This window comes from Coregonus clupeaformis, unplaced genomic scaffold (genome assembly GCF_020615455.1).
Source record: "Coregonus clupeaformis isolate EN_2021a unplaced genomic scaffold, ASM2061545v1 scaf1432, whole genome shotgun sequence".
NCBI classification, from domain to species: domain Eukaryota; kingdom Metazoa; phylum Chordata; class Actinopteri; order Salmoniformes; family Salmonidae; genus Coregonus; species Coregonus clupeaformis.
The window spans coordinates 51,569-71,343 of NW_025534886.1; the positions used below are offsets into that span (position 1 = coordinate 51,569).

The 19,775-nt window shown below is 48.9% G+C and overlaps 1 protein-coding gene and 1 pseudogene across 1 annotated transcript in view; one reads left to right on the forward strand and one right to left on the reverse strand.

Annotated features, from left to right (window-relative positions):
• Window positions 1–10,620, reverse strand: part of LOC121579025 — a 29,393-nt gene extending 18,773 nt beyond the window's left edge. The window contains exons 1-2 of the mRNA XM_045218195.1: window positions 10,547–10,620; window positions 10,101–10,397 (exon numbers count right to left, since the gene is read on the reverse strand). Of these exons, the coding sequence (XP_045074130.1) occupies window positions 10,101–10,397; window positions 10,547–10,619 (370 nt within the window). The 5' untranslated portion in view covers window position 10,620. The remainder of the gene's footprint in view (window positions 1–10,100; window positions 10,398–10,546) is intronic.
• Window positions 10,621–12,027: 1,407 nt separating this feature from the next.
• LOC121580038 lies at window positions 12,028–19,651 on the forward strand (annotated as a pseudogene).
• The last annotated feature ends 124 nt before the right edge of the window (window positions 19,652–19,775 follow it).

The following is a 19,775-nucleotide window of genomic DNA, read 5'->3' on the forward strand; positions in this document are numbered from 1 at the left end:
TCCAACACCGAGAGGTCCTATGCGGGAGTTGGTTATCGACTTTGTTGATATGATAAAACCAATTGAAGGGAAAAGATACATGCTGGTGGTTGTGGATATATTTTCACGATGGCCGGAGGCCTGTCCAACCAAACGAAAAGACGCTGAGTCGGTTGCCAAGTTCTTGTGTAAAGAAGTCATAAGCAGGTGGGGACTTCCCGATCGAATATCCTCAGATAATGGGAAAGAATTTGTGGATAAATCAGGGGAAATTTATTTTGCAAAAATTGGGAATTAAGCAACATCTAGGAGCAGTTTATCACCCACAAAGTCAAGGGATTTGTGAAAAAATGAATGGTGTTTTGAAAAATCGCATGATCAAGATTTGCCAGCATACGGGTCTAAACTGGATAGCGGCGCTCCCTTTAGCATTAATGATGTGTCGCTCAAGTGAGTTGCGTGATCTACGTATGACACCCCATGAACTGGTCACAGGAAGAAGGATGCCTACGCCTTGTTTGCGAACAAATGGAAAGGGTCCAAGTTTGGCTCTTTTGGAAGATTAAATGAGAGCGTATGTTACATATATGGCCAATTTTCATAAAAAGTTATCCACATATGTTTCTGACAGGCAAAGAAAAGAAGAGGTGCAGGAGAAGCTCGATGAGCAAAAAAAGGAGTACAGTGCAACCTGGGGACAAGGTGTTCGTGAAGGTATTTAGAAGGAAGTGGTATAACGAACGCCGTGAGGGACCATTTGAAGTTGTTCGTAGTACTGGAACGGCTGTCCAGGTTAAAGGGTCTCCAACATGGTATCATTTGTCACATTGTGTTAAAGCGCCTAGAGAAGAGGTGCCACACGCAGAGAGCCAAGATGTTGAAGGCTCAAGAGAGCAGGATGAAGATAGGGAAGAACAGACAGAAGGAGAGATGCATGACAATATCCAGAGTCAAAACCCAGAAGGAGAGGTTGTCCATGCTGTGGACAACGTTGATGATCATGTGTACACTTCTGATGATGCCAGACACGACTCTGCAATGGATGGAAAGGAAAGGAGATTTGGGGACATTGATTTTCAATACGTCCCAGAAACAACAGGGCATATTTCAGTGGAATGTGAAACCGCAGAGATCACCAAGGGCAACTCTGTTACAGGAGAAGCCGGTGATTCGGTTAGACAAAGTAGCCCCAGACCAGTTCGGAAAAAAGTCAGACCAAAACGTTACGAAAACTAGGGTTGAAGTAACTCTAGAAAAGTCAGATGCCTTTGTTAACCGTGACTGATCTAGATGGAGATGAACAAGTGGTACTGGATGGAGTATTGATGGATAGATATCCATTTTGAATATCTGATTGTGCGATAATTTTCAAATTTCTTTGCATATTGTTGTGATATTTAGTGTTTTCTTATGAATCAAAGGGGGGAAATGGAATGTGATTCATTTTTATATATCATTTATATATATTATTTTTGATATTGATGTTTTAATTTTCATGTGTTGCTTTGCAAAAGATACTGGTTGGTGTTTTCTTTTCTTCCAGAAGCATATGGGGAATGTGTAGAGTGTGATTAAAATACTCAAACATGGACAATATGAATGGACTGGAGGAAGTTGAACAAGGACGGTGTGAAAATGTTCAGATTCCATCATCGACGTTGCATTGAAAGTCGACACTGCTGAGGAGCTGCAGTGTAGTGGACTACATTCCAGTGTCTGCACTGATATATATACATATTTGCATGTGTAATACATAATTTGTGTCATATTCTTTCTGTATACTTTTTTTTGGAAGAATGATGTTTTCTGTTGTTGTGGGGACCTCAGATGTTTTTCATTTTTTCTTTGATGCTTAGGGATGTTGGGTCTAGGCAGGGACAGAGAGAATCCACGGGAGGGTCCGGTGGGTCGACCAGCCTGAATGTGGACATTTTTTTATTGTATTTTGTTTTCTGAGGTTTTCACGTGTGTTCGATTGCATCATAGCTTAAAATACATTGATAAATATTTATAAATTGATCTGGAGTACTTAGGTGGTCGCCTGGGACAGAGGGGCCGTGAGAGAATTTTCCTGTCTTGATTGATTGATGGATATTTGGAAAGAAAGCTGCCAGACAGGTTTTTCGCTCTTACACTCCATAAAAATGTATTCACACTCCATAAACTTTGTTTTATTGCTAAAGTTACACAAGAAGCCTGAAGTAATAAAAAATGTATTTGTCATAATCCTATTCTTTTTGTTTTCGAGACTTAATTAGTCTCGAAGGGGGGAAATATGTAGTATCTGTGACGCCCTGGCTCTGGGGACTCTTAAATGTTGAGCCAGGGTGTGTAGTTTCTGTGTTAAGTTTTTCTATGTTTAGTTTCTAGATCGTGTAGATCTATGTTGGCCAGGGTGGTTCCCAATCAGAGGCAGCTGTAGCTCGTTGTCTCTGATTGGGGACCATACTAAGGCAGCCTTTTGGCACCAGTCTGTGTGGGACCTTGTTCCGTGTGAGGTATGTTATTTAGTCTACCTTGGACTTCAAATCAAATCAAATCAAATAAAATCAAATTTTATTGGTCACATGCGCCGAATACAACAGGTGCAGACATTACAGTGAAATGCTTACTTACAGCCCTTAACCAACAGTGCATTTATTTTAAACAAAAAAAGTAAGAATAAAACAACAACAAAAAAAGTGTTGAGAAAAAAAGAGCAGAAGTAAAATAAAGTGACAGTAGGGAGGCTATATATACAGGGAGGTACCGTTGCAGAGTCAATGTGCGGGGGCACCGGCTAGTTGAGGTAGTTGAGGTAATATGTACATGTGGGTAGAGTTAAAGTGACTATGCATAAATACTTAACAGAGTAGCAGCAGCGTAAAAAGGATGGGGTGGGGGGGGGCAGTGCAAATAGTCCGGGTAGCCATGATTAGCTGTTCAGGAGTCTTATGGCTTGGGGGTAGAAGCTGTTGAGAAGTCTTTTGGACCTAGACTTGGCACTCCGGTACCGCTTGCCGTGCGGTAGCAGAGAGAACAGTCTATGACTAGGGTGGCTGGAGTCTTTGACAATTTTGAGGGCCTTCCTCTGACACCGCCTGGTATAGAGGTCCTGGATGGCAGGAAGCTTTGCCCCAGTGATGTACTGGGCCATACGCACTACCCTCTGTAGTGCATTGCGGTCAGAGGCCAAGCAGTTGCCATACCAGGCGGTGATGCAACCAGTCAGGATGCTCTCGATGGTGCAGCTGTAGAATTTTTTTAGGATCTGAGGACCCATGCCAAATCTTTTTAGTCTCCTGAGGGGGAATAGGCTTTGTCGTGCCCTCTTCACGACTGTCTTGGTGTGTTTGGACCATGATAGTTCGTTGGTGATGTGGACACCAAGGAACTTGAAGCTCTCAACCTGTTCCACTACAGCCCCGTCGATGAGAATGGGGGCGTGCTCAGTCCTCTTTTTTTTTCCTGTAGTCCACAATCATCTCCTTTGTCTTGGTCACGTTGAGGGAGAGGTTGTTGTCCTGGCACCACACGGCCAGATCTCTGACCTCCTCCCCTATAGGCTGTCTCATCGTTGTCGGTGATCAGGCCTACCACTGTTGTGTCGTCGGCAAACTTAATGATGGTGTTGGAGTCGTGCCTGGCCATGCAGTCATGGGTGAACAGAGAGTACAGGAGGGGACTGAGCACACACCCCTGAGGGGGCCCCCGTGTTGAGGATCAGTGTGGCAGATGTGTTATTACCTACCCTTACCACCTGGGGGCGGCCCGTCAGGAAGTCCAGGATCCAGTTGCAGAGGGAGGTGTTTAGTCCCAGGATCCTTAGCTTAGTGATGAGCTTAGAGGGCACTATGGTGTTGAATGCTGAGCTGTAGTCAATGAATAGCATTCTCACGTAGGTGTTCCTCTTGTCCAGGTGGGAAAGGGCAGTGTGGAGTGCGATAGAGATTGCATCATCTGTGGATCTGTTGGGGCGGTATGCAAATTGGAGTGGGTCTAGGGTTTCTGGGATTATGCTGTTGATGTGAGCCATGACCAGTCTTTCAAAGCATTTCATGGCTACAGAAGTCAGTGCTACGGGTCGGTAGTCATTTAGGCAGGTTATCTTAGAGTTCTTGGGCACGGGGACTATGGTGGTCTGCTTGAAACATGTTGGTATTACAGACTCAGTCAGGGACATGTTGAAAATGTCAGTGAAGACACTTGCCAGTTGGTCAGCACATGCTCGGAGTACACGTCCTGGTAATCCGTCTGGCCCTGCGGCCTTGTGAATGTTGACCTGCTTAAAGGTCTTGCTCACATCGGCTACGGAGAGCGTGATCACATAGTCATCCGGAACAGCTGGTGCTCTCATGCATGCTTCAGTGTTGCTTGCCTCGAAGCGAGCATAGAAGTGGTTTAGCTCGTCTGGTAGGCTTGTGTCACTGGGCAGCTCGCGGCTGTGCTTCCCTTTGTAGTCTGTAATAGTTTTCAAGCCCTGCCACATCCGACGAGCGTCAGAGCCAGTGTAGTATGATTCAATCTTAGACCTGTATTGACTCTTTGCCTGTTTGATGTTTCGTCGGAGGTCATAGCGGGATTTCTTATAAGCGTCTGGGTTAGAGTCCCGTTCCTTGAAAGCGGCAGCTCTACCCTTTAGCTCAGTGCGGATGTTTCCTGTAATCCATGGCTTCTGGTTGGGGTATGTACGTACGCTCACTGTGGGGACGACATCATCGATGCACTTATTGATGAAGCCAGTGACTGATGTGGTGTACTCCTCAATGCTGTCTGAAGAATCCCGGAACATGTTCCAGTCTGTGCTAGCAAAACAGTCCTGTAGCTTAGCATCTGCGTCATCTGACCACTTTTTTTTATTAACCGAATCACTGGTGCTTCCTGCTTCAGTTTTTGCTTATAAGCAGGAATCAGAAGGATAGAGTTATGGTCAGATTTGCCAAATGGAGGGCGAGGGAGAGCTTTGTATGCGTCTCTGTGTGTGGAGTAAAGGTGGTCTAGAGTTTTTTTTCCCTCTGGTTGCACATTTAACATGCTGGTAGAAATTAGGTAGAACGGATTTAAGTTTCCCTGCATTAAAGTCCCCGGCCACTAGGAGCGCTGCATCTGGATGAGCGTTTTCCTGTTGATTAATGGCCTTGTACAACTCATTCAGTGCAATCTTAATGCCAGCATTGGTTTGTGGTGGTAAATAGACAGCTATGAAAAAAATAGATGAAAACTCTCTTGGTAAATAGTGTGGTCTACAGCTTATCATAAGATACTCTACCTCAGGCGAGCAAAACCTCGAGACTTCCTCGAGACTTCCTCGTTTGTTTGTTGTTTTGTCGTGTGTTAAGTACTAAATAAATATGTACGCTTATCACGCTGCGCCTTGGTCCATCTCATCCGTAAACGATCGTGACAGAAGATCCCACCAAATGAGGACCAAGCAGCGTGCCCAGAAAGAGAGAATAGCGATGTCTCAGGTGGGCAAATGGTGGTCATGGGAGGAGATATTCGTGGGGAAAGGACCATGGGCGAAGGTAAATGCCCAGGCAGGAGAGGAGAAACGGCGCCAACCGTGCCGACGACGGAAACCTGAGAGGCAACCCCAAGAAACAATTTTGGGGGGGGCACACGGCTTGGACGACGAGGCAGCAGGAGGCAGCGACAGGGCGAATCTGCAGATTAGGAGGCCACCAGGTTACGGGGGCTATTGGTCCAGAGGGAGCAGGAGTTAATTGGTCAGAGGGAGGAGCTACAGGAGGCGATAAGGGAGAAGGAGAGTGTAGAGGCACGGCAAGAGGAGCTGGTTAGAAAGCAGAAGGAGCGGAGGTTTATAAGGGAACCCAGTCCCTCTCCTCGCACCAAGCAAGTGGTGTGTGCCGCCAGTCCGGTCCGGCCCGTTCCTGATCCCCGCACTAAGCGAGTGGTGCGTGTTCCCAGTACAGCCCGACCCATTCCTGCTTCCCGCACAAGGCCAGTGGTGTGTGTTCCCAGTACGGTCCGGCCCATTCCTGCTCCCCGCACTAAGCTAGTGGTGTGTGTTCCCAGTACGGCCCGACCCGTTCCTGCTCCTCGCACTAAGCCAGTGGTGTGTGTCCACAGTCCGGTACGGCCCGTTCCTGCTCCCCGCACCAAGCCAGTGGTGTGTGTTCCCAGTCCGGCCCGGCCCGTTCCTGCTCCCCGCACAAAGCCAGTGGTGCGTGTTCCCAGTCCGGCCCGGCCCATTCCTGCTCCCCGCACCAAGCCAGTGGTGCGTATTCCCAGTCCAGCCCGGCCTGTTCCTGTCCCTCGAACCAAGCCAGTGGTGCGCATCGCCAGCCCGGTCCGGCCTGTTCCTGTCCCTCGCGCCAAGCCAGTGGTGCGCGTCACCAGCCCGGTCCGGCCTGTTCCTGCCCCTCGCACCAAGCCAGTGGTGCGCGTCGTCAGGCCGGTCCGGCCCGTTCCTGCTCCCCGCTCCAAGCCAGTGGTGCGTGTTCCCAGTCCGGCCCGGCCCGTTCCTGCTCCCCGCACCAAGCCAGTGGTGCGTATTCCCAGTCCAGCCCGGCCTGTTCCTGTCCCTCGCACCAAGCCAGTGGTGCGCGTCGCCAGCCCGGTCCGGCATGTTCCTGTCCCTCGCACCAAGCCAGTGGTGCACGTCGCCAGCCCAGTCCGGCCTGTTCCTGCCCGGTGCGCGTCGCCAGCCCGGTCCGGCCTGTTCCTGCCCCTCGCACCGAGCTAGCGGTGCGCGTCGCCAGCCCGGTCCGGCCTGTTCCTGCCCCTCGCACCAAGCCAGTGGTGCGCGTCGCCAGCCCGGTCCGGCCTGTTCCTTGCCCCTCGCACCAAGCCAGTGGTGCGCGTCGCCAGTCCGGTATGGCCCGTTCCTGCTCCCCGCACCAAGCCAGTGGTGCGCGTCGTCAGCCCGGTCCGGCCTGTTCCTGCCCCTCGCACCAAGCCTGTGGTGCGCGTCGCCAGTCCGGTACGGCCCGTTCCTGGTCCCCGCACCAAGACAGTGGTGCGCGTCGTCAGCCCGGTCCGGCCCGTTCCTGCTCCCCGCACCAAGGCAGTGGTGCGCGTCGTCAGCCCGGTCCGGCCCATTCCTGCTCCCCGCACCAAGCCAGTGGTGCGCGTCATCAGCCCGGTCCGGCCCGTTCCTGCTCCCCGCACCAAGCCAGTGGTGCGTGTGTCCAGTCCGGCACGGCCCGTGCCTGTTCCACCGGTGCCTGGTCTGGCACCGGTCAGCTGCTCCACTCCGGAGCCAGAGCAATCCGCTCCACCGGGGTCCGGTCCAACTCCAGTCAGCGGATCCACTCCGGAGCCAGAGCAATCCGCTCCACCGGTGTCCAGTCCAGCTCCGGCCAGCGGCTCCAGTCCGGAGCCTGTACTGTTCGATCCACCGTCGTCGGGTCCAGCTCCAGTCAGCGGTGCCAGACAAGACCAGGGGCGCAACAGGGAGGTGGAGAGAGAGTGGTGGTCAAGCCCGGAGCCGGATCCGCCTCCGAGGCGGAATGCCCACCCGGCCCCGACCCTGTTATGTTTATTTGGCGACATTTAATCAAGTAGAATTCACTCATATTTTCTGACTCACGTGTTTGACGACAGCTGATAATCAGATAAATTCACACGCTGTACCAAAATGAATGAATGGCTGGAGTCAACGCAATCGCGCATTAGCGAACACATTCTATGTTCGAAATGTCATATACTATAAAACGCTATTTTTTCGCATAATATTTAGTATGGTAGTATGGGTATTCAGACATGGCCAGGGTCTTTTCTCCCCCCTCCTCTGGGCAGTTATTCTCTCGTCTCCTCTCCTAATGTTATAGATTAGTAGTAGTAGTAGTAGTAGCAGTAGAAGTAGTAGTTGTAGTGCTAGTAGTAGTAGTAGTAGTAGAAGTAGTAGTAGTAGTTGTAGTGGTAGTAGTAGTAGTAGTAGTAGTAGTTGTTGTAGTGTTAGTAGTAGTAGTAGTAGTAGTAGTAGTAGTAGTAGTAGTAGTAGCAGTAGTAGTAGTAGTTGTTGTTGTTGTAGTGCTAGTAGTAGTAGTAATAGTAGTAGTAGTAGTAGTAGTAGTAGTTGTAGTGCTAGTAGTAGTAGTAGTAGTAGTAGTAGTAGTAGTAGTTGTTGTAGTGCTAGTAGTAGTAGTAGTAGTAGTAGTAGTAGTTGTTGTTGTAGTGCTAGTAGTAGTAGTAGTAGTAGTAGTAGTAGTAGTAGTAGTAGTAGTAGTAGTAGTAGTAGTAGTAGTAGTTGTTGTTGTAGTGCTAGTAGTAGTAGTAGTTGTAGTGCTAGTAGTAGTAGTAGTAGTTGTAGTGCTAGTAGTAGTAGTAGTAGTAGTTGTAGTGCTAGTAGTAGTAGTAGTAGTAGTAGTTGTTGTAGTGCTAGTAGTAGTAGTAGTAGTAGTAGTAGTAGTAGTAGTAGTTGTAGTGCTAGTAGTAGTAGTAGTAGTAGCTGACCCTCTCCTCTCCTGTCCTCTTCTCTCCTTCCCTCTCCTCTCCCAATATATTCCATTATAGAGTAGTGGCAGCTGATCCTCCTCTCTCCTCTCTCCTCTCTCCCCTCCTCCAGCTGGTCCCTCTGTCAGGCCCACAGTGTCTCTCCTCCCCCCGTCCTCTGAGCAGCTCTCCGGGGGCTCGGCCACACTGGCCTGCCTGCTGAGCGGCTACTCCCCCCTGGGGGCGATGGTGAGCTGGGAGGTGGACGGGGCAGAGGTGAAGGAGGGGGTCCTGACCACCACAGAAGAAGAGAAGGGCGGCTGCTACAGCCGCAGTAGCACACTGACCCTGAGCAATGCACTCTGGGAAGAGGGAGAGGTGTACACCTGCTGGATCACCCATGACGACACCAGGGATTCGGTCGCCTTCCGGAGAAGTCACTGTAGTGTCTAGAGACCGGAGAAGCCATTGTAGGGGTCTAGAGAGTCCCCACGTGGTGTTAGTTCTGGAAACATTAGTGTTTTAGAGCTGAATGTTACAGTTTAATAGTGAATAATATCAGTAGTGCTGTGTGCTAAATGAACTATTTTGAGATTAAGTTGTGCATGTCTTCTTGCCTCTGAGTTCAAATAAAGCTTGTTTTGATTAGAAAACAACCCCAAGAGTTCATTTTATCATCATTCCAGTGATCACTATTGCATGAATAGGCAGAACATTTCAGACTAATTTAGATCAATCAGCTTCTTTTATAATTTCAGCATTGTAGCAAATAGCTAATCTCATGTTTTCAAACATAATTAAAGGGCATCTGATCCAACAAACACTCTGCAATCATTTCTACAACTGAATGATCCTGTTATACTGTAGCACCAATACCAGTGATAATAAATAGTGATATTTGATAATAAACCTCTAAGATCTGTTCTCAGAACTCACACTGCTAACCTGTAACTTTCCATAACATATATATTTATCATGTTTAAATCCTAACATGATTTTTTAGATGTTTCTTGAATGGTTTTCTACAATGTGGGGATCTTCTCTACCTCCAACCCCCTGGGAATAGGCTGAACATCTGGTGACAGTGCTGCTCTATTCTGGGACAAGCAGAACCACCCAGCCCTGTCTATGCAAATCTCAGTTTCTCTCCCACAGATACCAGTCTAGTTTCAGTTTCACTGCCTGGACTGGGCCAGATGTGAGTGGGGGGACTAGTTGTACTGTAACCTCTATGGTGGATTCAAGGAGGGGGACTTTATTACAATGAATAAAACACCATGTAATAGATGACAGATAAGATGGGTATTACTTAAAGACAGGCATTGACAGTTACTGACATGTGTTTAATGTCTGAGCTCCACATCTTTTTCCTTTTCATACAGGGGGGAAGTGGGGGATAAAATGTTTCTAATTTTAATTTGCAAATGACTTCTTTAACTCCGTGGGGTTACTTTTTATAGGTGCACTTACGTGTCAGTACAAATAGTGATCATGATAATTTACTCAGCATATTGATGATGATGATGATGATGATGATGATGACAGAGAACATGTGATCTGAATGATCACTTTCTAATCATATTGTCACATGCCAGAGTTGATGTCTTCTACTGATCAGTGTTCCATGTCACTGTCTCTTCCCCCTCAGCACCTGCAGTAGGTCCCAGCTGTAGCAGTACAGTCACTGTGCAGTCTGACTGAGGGAGGTTTTTGTACGGCTCTGTATCACTGTGTGAACACCCCACCAGTGTGGTCACTCTGACAGTAGTAATCTCCTGTATCTTCAGCTTGGACTCCACTGATGGTCAGAGTGAAATCACTCCCAGATCCACTGCCACTGAATCTAGATGGAGTCACAGACTGAAGTGTTGTAGCAAGGTAAATAAGGAGTTTAGGAGCTCCTCCAGGTTTCTGTTGGTACCAGGCTAGAAAGTTATTGTTATGCACATTTCTGCTGGTTTTACAATTCAGGGAGACTGTCTGTCCTGGGAGAACTACTTTCACAGCAGGAGTCTGAGTTACAGTGATCTGTCCTCTGGATTCTGGTAAATTTAGTAAAAGAAAAATGAATAATTAAATACATATTACAATAAATAGTTCTCAATATATATATAAAAGCCATATATATTATTCATGTGTGTATCTTGAATGATCTTTTCTAAAATATAAAAACAAATCTTAACATTGTAACCTTGAAAGCAGAATGCAAGTGTCCAGATGAAGATGGTGATAAAAGTCATGGTTGTTGTGGGTTCTGTTGTCATGAAGGACAGCTCTCAGTCATGAAGTGTTAAACTCACAGGGATATAAACACTCCCAGACCACTGAAGCATGTGCAGCCAATGCAAAGTGTTCTCTCTATGCAAATGAGCCTCCTGGAGCAAGGCAGATAACGTATGCCTCATTTGGTAATATATGGGATACACACGGAGTGTCCAAGACATTAGGAACGCCTTCCTAATATTGAGTTCCATCCCCTTTTGCCATCAGAGCAGACTCAGTTTGTTGGTTCTTGAACTCTATAAGGTGTCGAAAGTGTTCCTTCCACAGGGATGCTGGCCCATGTTGACTCCAATGCCTCCCACAGTTGTGTCAAGTTGGCTGGTAGTGGATCTCTACTCCGAATTGCTCGTTCCATCTCATCCCACAGAATTTTATTGAGATCTGGTGACTGGGAAGGCCACTGCAGTAATCTGAATTCACTGTCATGTTCGTGGAACCATTCCTGGACAATCCTAGCCTTGTGGCATGGGGCATTATCCTGATGAAAAAATAAATTTGCAGATAGATACACTTCTACCATGAAGGGATGCACCTGATTGGCAATTTAAACGTTGCTCCACTTTTATCAAGGGGCCCAATGTGTGCCATGAAAACACACTCCACACCATCACACCACCGACGTTGACACACAGCATTTTGGATGCATGCACTCATGTGGTTTTGTCCATACCGTAGTCCTCCCATCAGCGGGAAACAGCAGAAACAGGGATTCATCAGATCAAGCAATATTTTTCCGTAGCCCACTGCAAATTCAGTTTCTTGTTTTTTGCTGAAAGAAGTGGAACTCTGTAAGGATGTCGGCTGCCATACCCCATTCGTGTCAAGGAACGATGAGTTGTGCATTCTTTTATGTGTCACGGTTTCGGCCGAGGCTGCTCCTCCTCCTGGTTCGGGCAGGCATCGGCGGTCGTCGTCCCCGGAGTACTAGCTGCCACCGATCTATGTTTCATGTTCGTTTGGTTTGGTCTTGATGTTGTACACCTGTGTCTAGTTAGTCCTCATTAGTGTTCTATTTAAGTCTCGTTGGGTGTGTCTGTGTTTGTGTGTGATTGTTCCTGTCGTATGTTTGCTTGTCGATTTCCTTATTCGCTCGGTTGAGCTTTACTCCACTGTGTTGGAGCGTTTTACGCACCTGTGTAGTGCGCCTTTTGTTTGTCGCCTACGTGCGTAGTTTCGCCTTCGGGCAAGTTGGTTCTGTTTTCCTTGTTGGATATTCCACTAAAGTCTTTTGGACTATACTTCGGTGTCCTGCGCTTGATTCCACCACTACACCCACCTACAGCATTTATGACAGAATCACACACCACAAGAATGGAATCAGCAGGAGCCGCAGCAGCCCAGGCGACGCTGGAGGACAGGGTCCGTGAACAGAGTGACCAGATCCTGCAGATGGGGTCCGCACTGCAGGAGGTGATAACCACCATCCGATGCTGGGGGACTCCTACACCGCCATCCTCTCTGCCAGCCCCATCGGGAAGTCAGCCCATTCCCGCTCCGGAACCCAGAGGAGTTCGACTCTCGCTCCCGAGGGCCTACGATGGGACCGCGGCCGGGTGTCAGGGATTCCTTCTCCAGGTGGAGCTTTACCTGGCCACCGTGCACCCGGCGCCCTCGGGACATGAGAGTGTGTCCGCCCTGATCTCCTGCCTTTCCGGGAAGGCGTTGGAATGGGCCAACGCAGAGTGGAGGAGGATCGACGCGAACACCATCACCTACGACGAGTTCTCCCGCCGCTTCAGGGGCGGTGTTTGACCATCCCCCGGAGGGGAAAGCGGCGGGGGAGCGTCTGGTCTTCCTCCGGCAGGGGAGGAGGAGTGCCCAGGAGTTCGCCTTAGAATTCCGTACTCTAGCGGCGGATGCAGGGTGGAATGAGCGGGCTCTCATCGATCACTACAGATGTAGTCTACGCGAGGACGTCCGTAGGGAGCTGGCCTGTAGGGACACCAGCCTCTCGTTCGACCAGTTGGTCGACATGTCCATCAGGCTGGATAACCTGCTAGCTACCCGCGGACGTTCCGAGGGGGGTCCGTCCATTTCACCCTCCAGCGCCTCCGAGCCGTGCCCCATGGAGCTCGGGGGCGCTGGCGCTAGAGAGCGGAGGAGGAAGAGCCCGAGGGGGCCTGTCTCCTGCACCAAGTGCGGTCGTGGAGGGCACACTGCGGCCAGGTGCTTGGGAGGGTTCTCCGAGGGAGAGGACGACAGGCCACGCACTGGGGGGGCCTCCCAGGTGAGTAGACGCCCCGCTTACCCAGAGCTTTCTGTTGCGCACTTTTGTATACCTGTTGGTTTTCCACAGGTTGCACCTCATTCCCAGCATAAGGCGCTAGTAGATTCAGGCGCAGCTGGGAATTTTGTTGATCGAAAGTTTTGTTTAGAGTTAGGGATCCCTCTCCTACCTGTTGACAAACCTTTTCCCGTACATGCCTTAGATAGCCGCCCGTTGGGGTCGGGGTTGATCAGGGGAGGTCACAGCGCCACTTAGGAGTGTGTGCGCAGGGGGGTCATGAAGAGACTATACAGCTGTATCTGATCGACTCTCCTGCGTACCCAGTGGTGCTGGGGATTCCCTGGTTAAGCACCCATAACCCTGCTATTTCGTGGCAACAGAGGGCTCTCGATGGGTGGTCTGCTCAGTGTGAGGGGCGATGTCTGGGTGTTTCCGTGGGGCGACTTCGGTGGAAAGTCCAAACCAAGTGCCCGCACTGCACATTCCGCCTGAATATGGGGATTTAGCTCTTGTGTTTAGCAAAACTAGGGCGACGCAGCTGCCTCCCCATAGACAGGGGGATTGTGCGATTGATCTCCAGGCAGGAGCAGCGCTCCCACGGAGCCATGTGTATCCTTTGTCTCAAGAGGAGAGGAAAGCTATGGAGACTTACATAGCCGAATCTTTGAGACAGGGATACATTCGGCCTTCCATTTCCCCCGCCTCTTCGAGTTTCTTTTTTGTGAAAAAGAAAGATGGAGGGTTGCGCCCGTGCATTGATTACCGTGGTCTCAATCAGATTACTGTGAAATACAGTTATCCACTCCCTCTGATTGCGACCATGACGGAGTCATTGCATGGGGCGCGGTTTTTCACAAAATTGGATCTCAGGAGCGCGTATAACTTGGTGCGCATTAGGGAGGGCGATGAATGGAAAACGGCGTTTAGTACCACGTCAGGTCATTTCGAGTATCTTGTCATGCCATATGGGTTGATGAATGCTCCATCAGTCTTCCAATCCTTCGTAGATGACATTTTCCGGGATATGCAGGGACAAGGGGTGGTGGTGTACATTGATGATATTCTGGTGTACTCGTCTACCCGAGCCGAGCATATAACCCTGGTGCGACGTGTATTGAGGAGGCTGTTGGAGCACGACCTATATGTCAAGGCAGAGAAATGTCTGTTTTTCCAGGAGTCGGTCTCCTTTTTGGGTTATCGGTTGTCCGCGTCAGGGGTGAGAATGGAGGTGGATCGTGTGTCCGCTGTGCGTAATTGGCAAACTCCAACCACTGTAAAAGAGGTGCAGCAGTTCTTGGGCTTTGCGAATTACTACCGGAGGTTTATCCGGGGTTTTGGACAGGTGGCAGCTCCCATCACGTCCCTTCTGAAGGGGGGTCCGGTGTGCCTGCAGTGGTCAGCTGATGCGGACAGGGCCTTTGGGAGACTGAAGGACCTGTTTACATCGGCTCCGGTGCTGGCGCATCCGGATCCCACAAGTCCATTTCAGGTTGAGGTGGACGCGTCTGAGGCTGGTATAGGGGCCGTTCTCTCTCAACGGTCCGGCTCGCCACCTAAACTCCGCCCCTGTGCTTTTTACTCCAAAAAACTCAGCCCGGCGGAGCGTAACTATGACGTTGGGGACAGGGAGCTGTTAGCTGTAGTTCAAGCCCTTAAGGTGTGGAGGCATTGACTTGAGGGGGCTCAACACCCTTTCCTCATTTTGACTGACCATCGGAACCTGGAGTACATCCGGGCAGCGAGGAGACTGAACCCTCGCCAGGCTCGATGGAGTATGTTTCTCACCAGGTTCGTATTTAAAATCACGTACATCCCTGGGTCCCAGAATGGTAAGGCAGATGCACTGTCCCGGCGGTATGACACGGAGGAGAGGTCCGTTGAGCCTACTCCCATACTACCGGAGTCTTGCCTTGTGGCACCGGTGGTGTGGGAGGTCGATGCCGAGATCGAGCGAGCGTTGCACCGACCCCAGCCCTCCACAATGTCCTGAGGGTCGGAGGTACGTTCCGCTCGAGATTCGGGATCGACTCATCTACTGGGCTCACACGTCACCCTCCTCTGGACATCCGGGTATTGGCCGGACAGTGCATTGCCTTAGCACTAAATACTGGTGGCCTACTTTGGCTAGGGATGTGAGGGTTTACGTCTCCTCCTGCTCGGTGTGCGCCCAGTGTAAGGTGCCCCGACATCTGCCCAGGGGTAAGTTACAGCCCCTACCCGTTCCACAACGACCATGGTCTCACCTCTCGGTGGATTTTGTAACAGACCTTCCCCTCTCTCAGGGGAATACCACCATCCTGGTCGTTGTGGACCGGTTCTCTAAGGCCTGTCGTCTTCTCCCTATGTCGGGTCTTCCTACTGCCCTACAGACCGCTGAGGCCCTATTTACCCACGTCTTCCGGCATTACGGGCTCCCCGAGGATATAGTGTCTGATCGAGGCCCTCAGTTTACCTCCCGTGTGTGGAGAGCGTTTATGGAGCGTTTGGGGGTCTCGGTTAGCCTTACCTCGGGGTACCACCCGGAGAGTAACGGGCAGGTAGAACATGTTAACCAGGATGTGGGTAGGTTTCTGAGGTCGTATTGCCAGGACCGGCCTGAGGAGTGGGCGCGTTACATTCCCTGGGCCGAGATGGCCCAGAACTCTCTCCGCCACTCCTCTACTAACCTAACCCCTTTCCAATGTGTATTGGGTTACCAGCCGGTTCTGGCACCATGGCAGCAGAGCCAGATCGAGGCCCCTGCGGTGGATGATTGGATGAGGCGCTCGGAAGAGACGTGGAACGCTGCCCACGTCCACCTGCAGCGGGCCGTCCTTCGTCACAAGGCGAGCGCCGATCTCCACCGCAGTGAGGGGCCGGTGTACGCACCCGGAGATCGAGTCTGGCTCTCTACCAGAAACCTGCCCCTCCGCCTGCCCTGCCGGAAGCTGGGTCGGCGGTTTGTGGGGCCCTTTAAAGTCCTGAGAAGATTGAACGAGGTGTGTTATAGGTTACATCTACCTGTTGAATATAAGAATATTAACCCCTCGTTCCATGTGTCTCTTCTCAGGCCGGTGGTAGCTGGTCCACTCCAGGACAATGAGATAGGAGAGACTCCTCCGCCCCCATTGGACATCGAGGGGGCTCCGGCGTACACCGTTCGGTCCATCTTGGACTCCAGACGCCGGATGGGGGGTCTCCAGTATCTCGTGGAGTGGGAGGGGTACGGCCCGGAGGAGCGGTGCTGGGTGCCGTGGAGGGACATCCTAGACCCATCTCTCCTGTCGGAGTTCCACCGGGACCATCCCGCGCGCCCTGCTCCGCGTCCTCCTGGTCGTCCCCGAGGCCGGCGCACGGCTGGAGCCGCGCGTCAAGGGGGGGTACTGTCACGGTTTCGGCCGAGGCTGCTCCTCCTCCTGGTTCGGGCAGGCATCGGCGGTCGTCGTCCCCGGAGTACTAGCTGCCACCGATCTATGTTTCATGTTCGTTTGGTTTGGTCTTGATGTTGTACACCTGTGTCTAGTTAGTCCTCATTAGTGTTCTATTTAAGTCTCGTTGGGTGTGTCTGTGTTTGTGTGTGATTGTTCCTGTCGTATGTTTGCTTGTCGATTTCCTTATTCGCTCGGTTGAGCTTTACTCCACTGTGTTGGAGCGTTTTACGCACCTGTGTAGTGCGCCTTTTGTTTGTCGCCTACGTGCGTAGTTTCGCCTTCGGGCAAGTTGGTTCTGTTTTCCTTGTTAGATATTCCACTAAAGTCTTTTGGACTATACTTCGGTGTCCTGCGCTTGATTCCACCACTACACCCACCTACAGCATTTATGACATTATGGGTCTTTGGTCACAAATGTTGTACTAGTCTGTCAGTTGACTAACTGTAGCCCATCTGTTTCTCTGCACAATTCATGTCAGGCTCCTTTGACCTCTTTCATCAATTACCCGTTTTCGACCACTGGCCTGCCGTTGGCTGAATGTCCTTTGGGTGGTGGACCATTCTTGATACACACAGGAAACTGCTGACTGTGAAAAACCCAGCAGCGTTGCAGTTCTTGACACACAAACCGGTGCGCCTGGCACGTACTACCATACCCCGTTAAAAGGCACTTAAATATTTTGTCTTGCCCATTCACTCTCTGAATGGCACACATACACAATCCATGTCTTAATTGTCTCAAGGCTTAAAAATCCTTCTATAACCTGTCTCCTCCCCTTCATCTACACTGATTGAAGTGGATTTATCAAGTGACATCAGTAAGCGATCATAGCTTTCACCTGGATTCACCTTGTCAGTCTGTCATGGAATGTTCCTAATGTTTTGTGCACTCAGTGTATATCATCCATTGTGTGACTGTTTTCATTTTGAGGCGTTGGTCGGTCAAATAATAAAGGGAGCCTATGCTACTCTAGACTGTAGTCCTCAACACCAACACTGGTCTAGTCCTCAACACTATCACTGGTCTAGTCCTCAACACTATCAATCTGCCTAGTCTATTACACTATCACTGGTCTGGTCTTGAACACTATCACTGGTCTAGTCCTGAACATTGTCACTGGTCTAGTCCTCAACACTGTCACTGGTCTAGTCCTGAACACTATCACTGGTCTGGTCTTGAACATTATCACTGGTCTAGTCCTCAGTACTATCACTGATCTAGTCCTCAACACTATCACTGGTCTAGTCCTCAACACTATCGCTGGTCTAGTCCTTCTCCTCAGCACCTGCAGCTAAGACTGTCTGAGAGTGGTCTGAGTGGGGAGGGGAAAACGGAAAACTAGCTGTTATTGGCAGAGAGATTTGGAACACTCTTTTTTTTATTGGTCTATTAACTATTTTGCCACATGTTAACGTCACCATGGAAAGTCGAAACTCCTTCAAATGCAAACCTGCTAATTAGAAGGTCCTATGTACAGTACATCATATTTTCAGCTAGGAACTATCAGGAAATAACACAGAATAATTTTTACACTTTTACAGTGTTAGTTTCATCAGCTGTTGTACAATATTATATAAAACACAAGAAAAACTGAATTTTGACTGCACAGAGCCTTTAATGGATTACTGCTGGTTTTACAGCAGTGGAGAGTAACTGCAGTATGTGACCTGAAAGGACAGCTTTCACTGCAGGAGTCTGAGTCACAGTGATCTGCCCTCGGGATACTGAGAAAAGAGTAACACATTGTCAAGATCAAATTCCATTTAAGATCAGTTTTCTAGAACATAATATCCTTTAGAATTCAACTTCAACTTGAAAGCAAATGGCAAGCATCATGATGAAGGGGTCTATTCAATCCGTATAGCTGAAGTTCAGCGTTAAAGCGTGATTGTAATTTAAAGGCAATGTTCCTGTGATAGCGGAGACTTTTTGACATCACTATAATTTTTCTGTCAATTGTAAGACTTCATGTTCAGCATTTTTTTTTTGTTTTATAACTTTATATTATATAATAAAACTATTTCAAATGAAGAGTATAACATTGTATTTGGCCGGTATTCATGAGTTCATGATTTAAACCACAGTCTAAAAAATGTAAGTATTCAGCTTGCCCAATGGTCAGGAGGTTTTTGTACCAGCAGTTATAGGGTTTGTATCACTGTGGTGGACTTTTGGCAGAGGCACCAGACTTGATGTTGGAAGTAAGTTTCTTGATGTTTGTCTGATTCAATGTTTTTCTTAAACTCTTTAATCTCTATTAAAACATTCAGCTTTGAGATATTTCACTTTCCAAAAAGATTGTTATATATTGATTTTGACTGAGCCTTCTTTCAGCAGTTTGTCTTTCAAAATGTTAAATTTGCATGTTTGATTTGTATGATTGCAGACTATATAACTCTTATTCTGGTATGAGAACTATAATATATCTTGTTGAAGTCATCATTGCATTGAGTTCATGATAGCCTATACTATTAATGTGGATTCTGACAAAATACTCTAAATATGAGGTTAATCTAGTCAGATACATTCCCCCAAAAATATGTGCATGACTAGTAACGGAAAGTTACTAACCCTTCCCACTGGGCACAGATGTCAGTTCAACGTCTAGTTTTGATTTACATTTGGTTGGAGTTGTCAACTAAAGTGAAATGAATGCAAAATCAACAAATAAATTACAATGTCATTGAATTTAGGTTACAAATACGAAATCCCCTTACGTTGATTACTTTTTGCAAATCCAATCAGTTTTCCATGTTGATTCAATGTTATCACATATATTTCTTGGGTTGAAGTGACGTGGAGACATCATTGATTCAATCAGTTTTGCCCAGTAGGTTCATACTTGTATGCTTTCTGCCTGTATACTTTATACTTGTAATCTGCTTTATATCATATTACTGTTTGTGTTTTTATCACATATTTTAGCAATCTAACATATATATTCATATAAGGTTTTAGAAATAATTTCCAAAGTGCTTTGTTTTGATGTAGTTGATGGATTTTGTTTTTTCCAGGTAACAGTTCCCACACCCTGACCGTCCTGCCCCCCTCTAGTGAGGAGCTGTCCAGTAAGACAACAGCCATGCTGACGTGTCTGGCCAACAAGGGCTTCCCCTCAGACTAGACCATGAGCTGGAAAGTGGACGGGACCAGCAAGAAGCAGGAGGCCAGTCCCGGGGTCCAGGAGAAGGACGGCCTGTACAGCTGGAGCAGCACACTGACTCTCACTGCCCAGGAGTGGACCAAGGCAGGAGAGGTGACCTGTGAAGCCCAGCAGAAATCCCAGACTCCAGTCACCAAGACCCTGAGGAGGGCTGACTGTTCTGGGTAGGACCCCTCAGTCACACACCCTTGTGGAGACAGGATGCTGGTTCCTCTGCTTTGACTTGCTTTGTTCTAAAATCAGTCGTTCTCTTATTTAGAGATCATTCTCGTGTAGACTAACAGGGGGCTAGGCTTGAGTTCATGTGTCAATCCATTCTGTAGACTGAGATTTTGT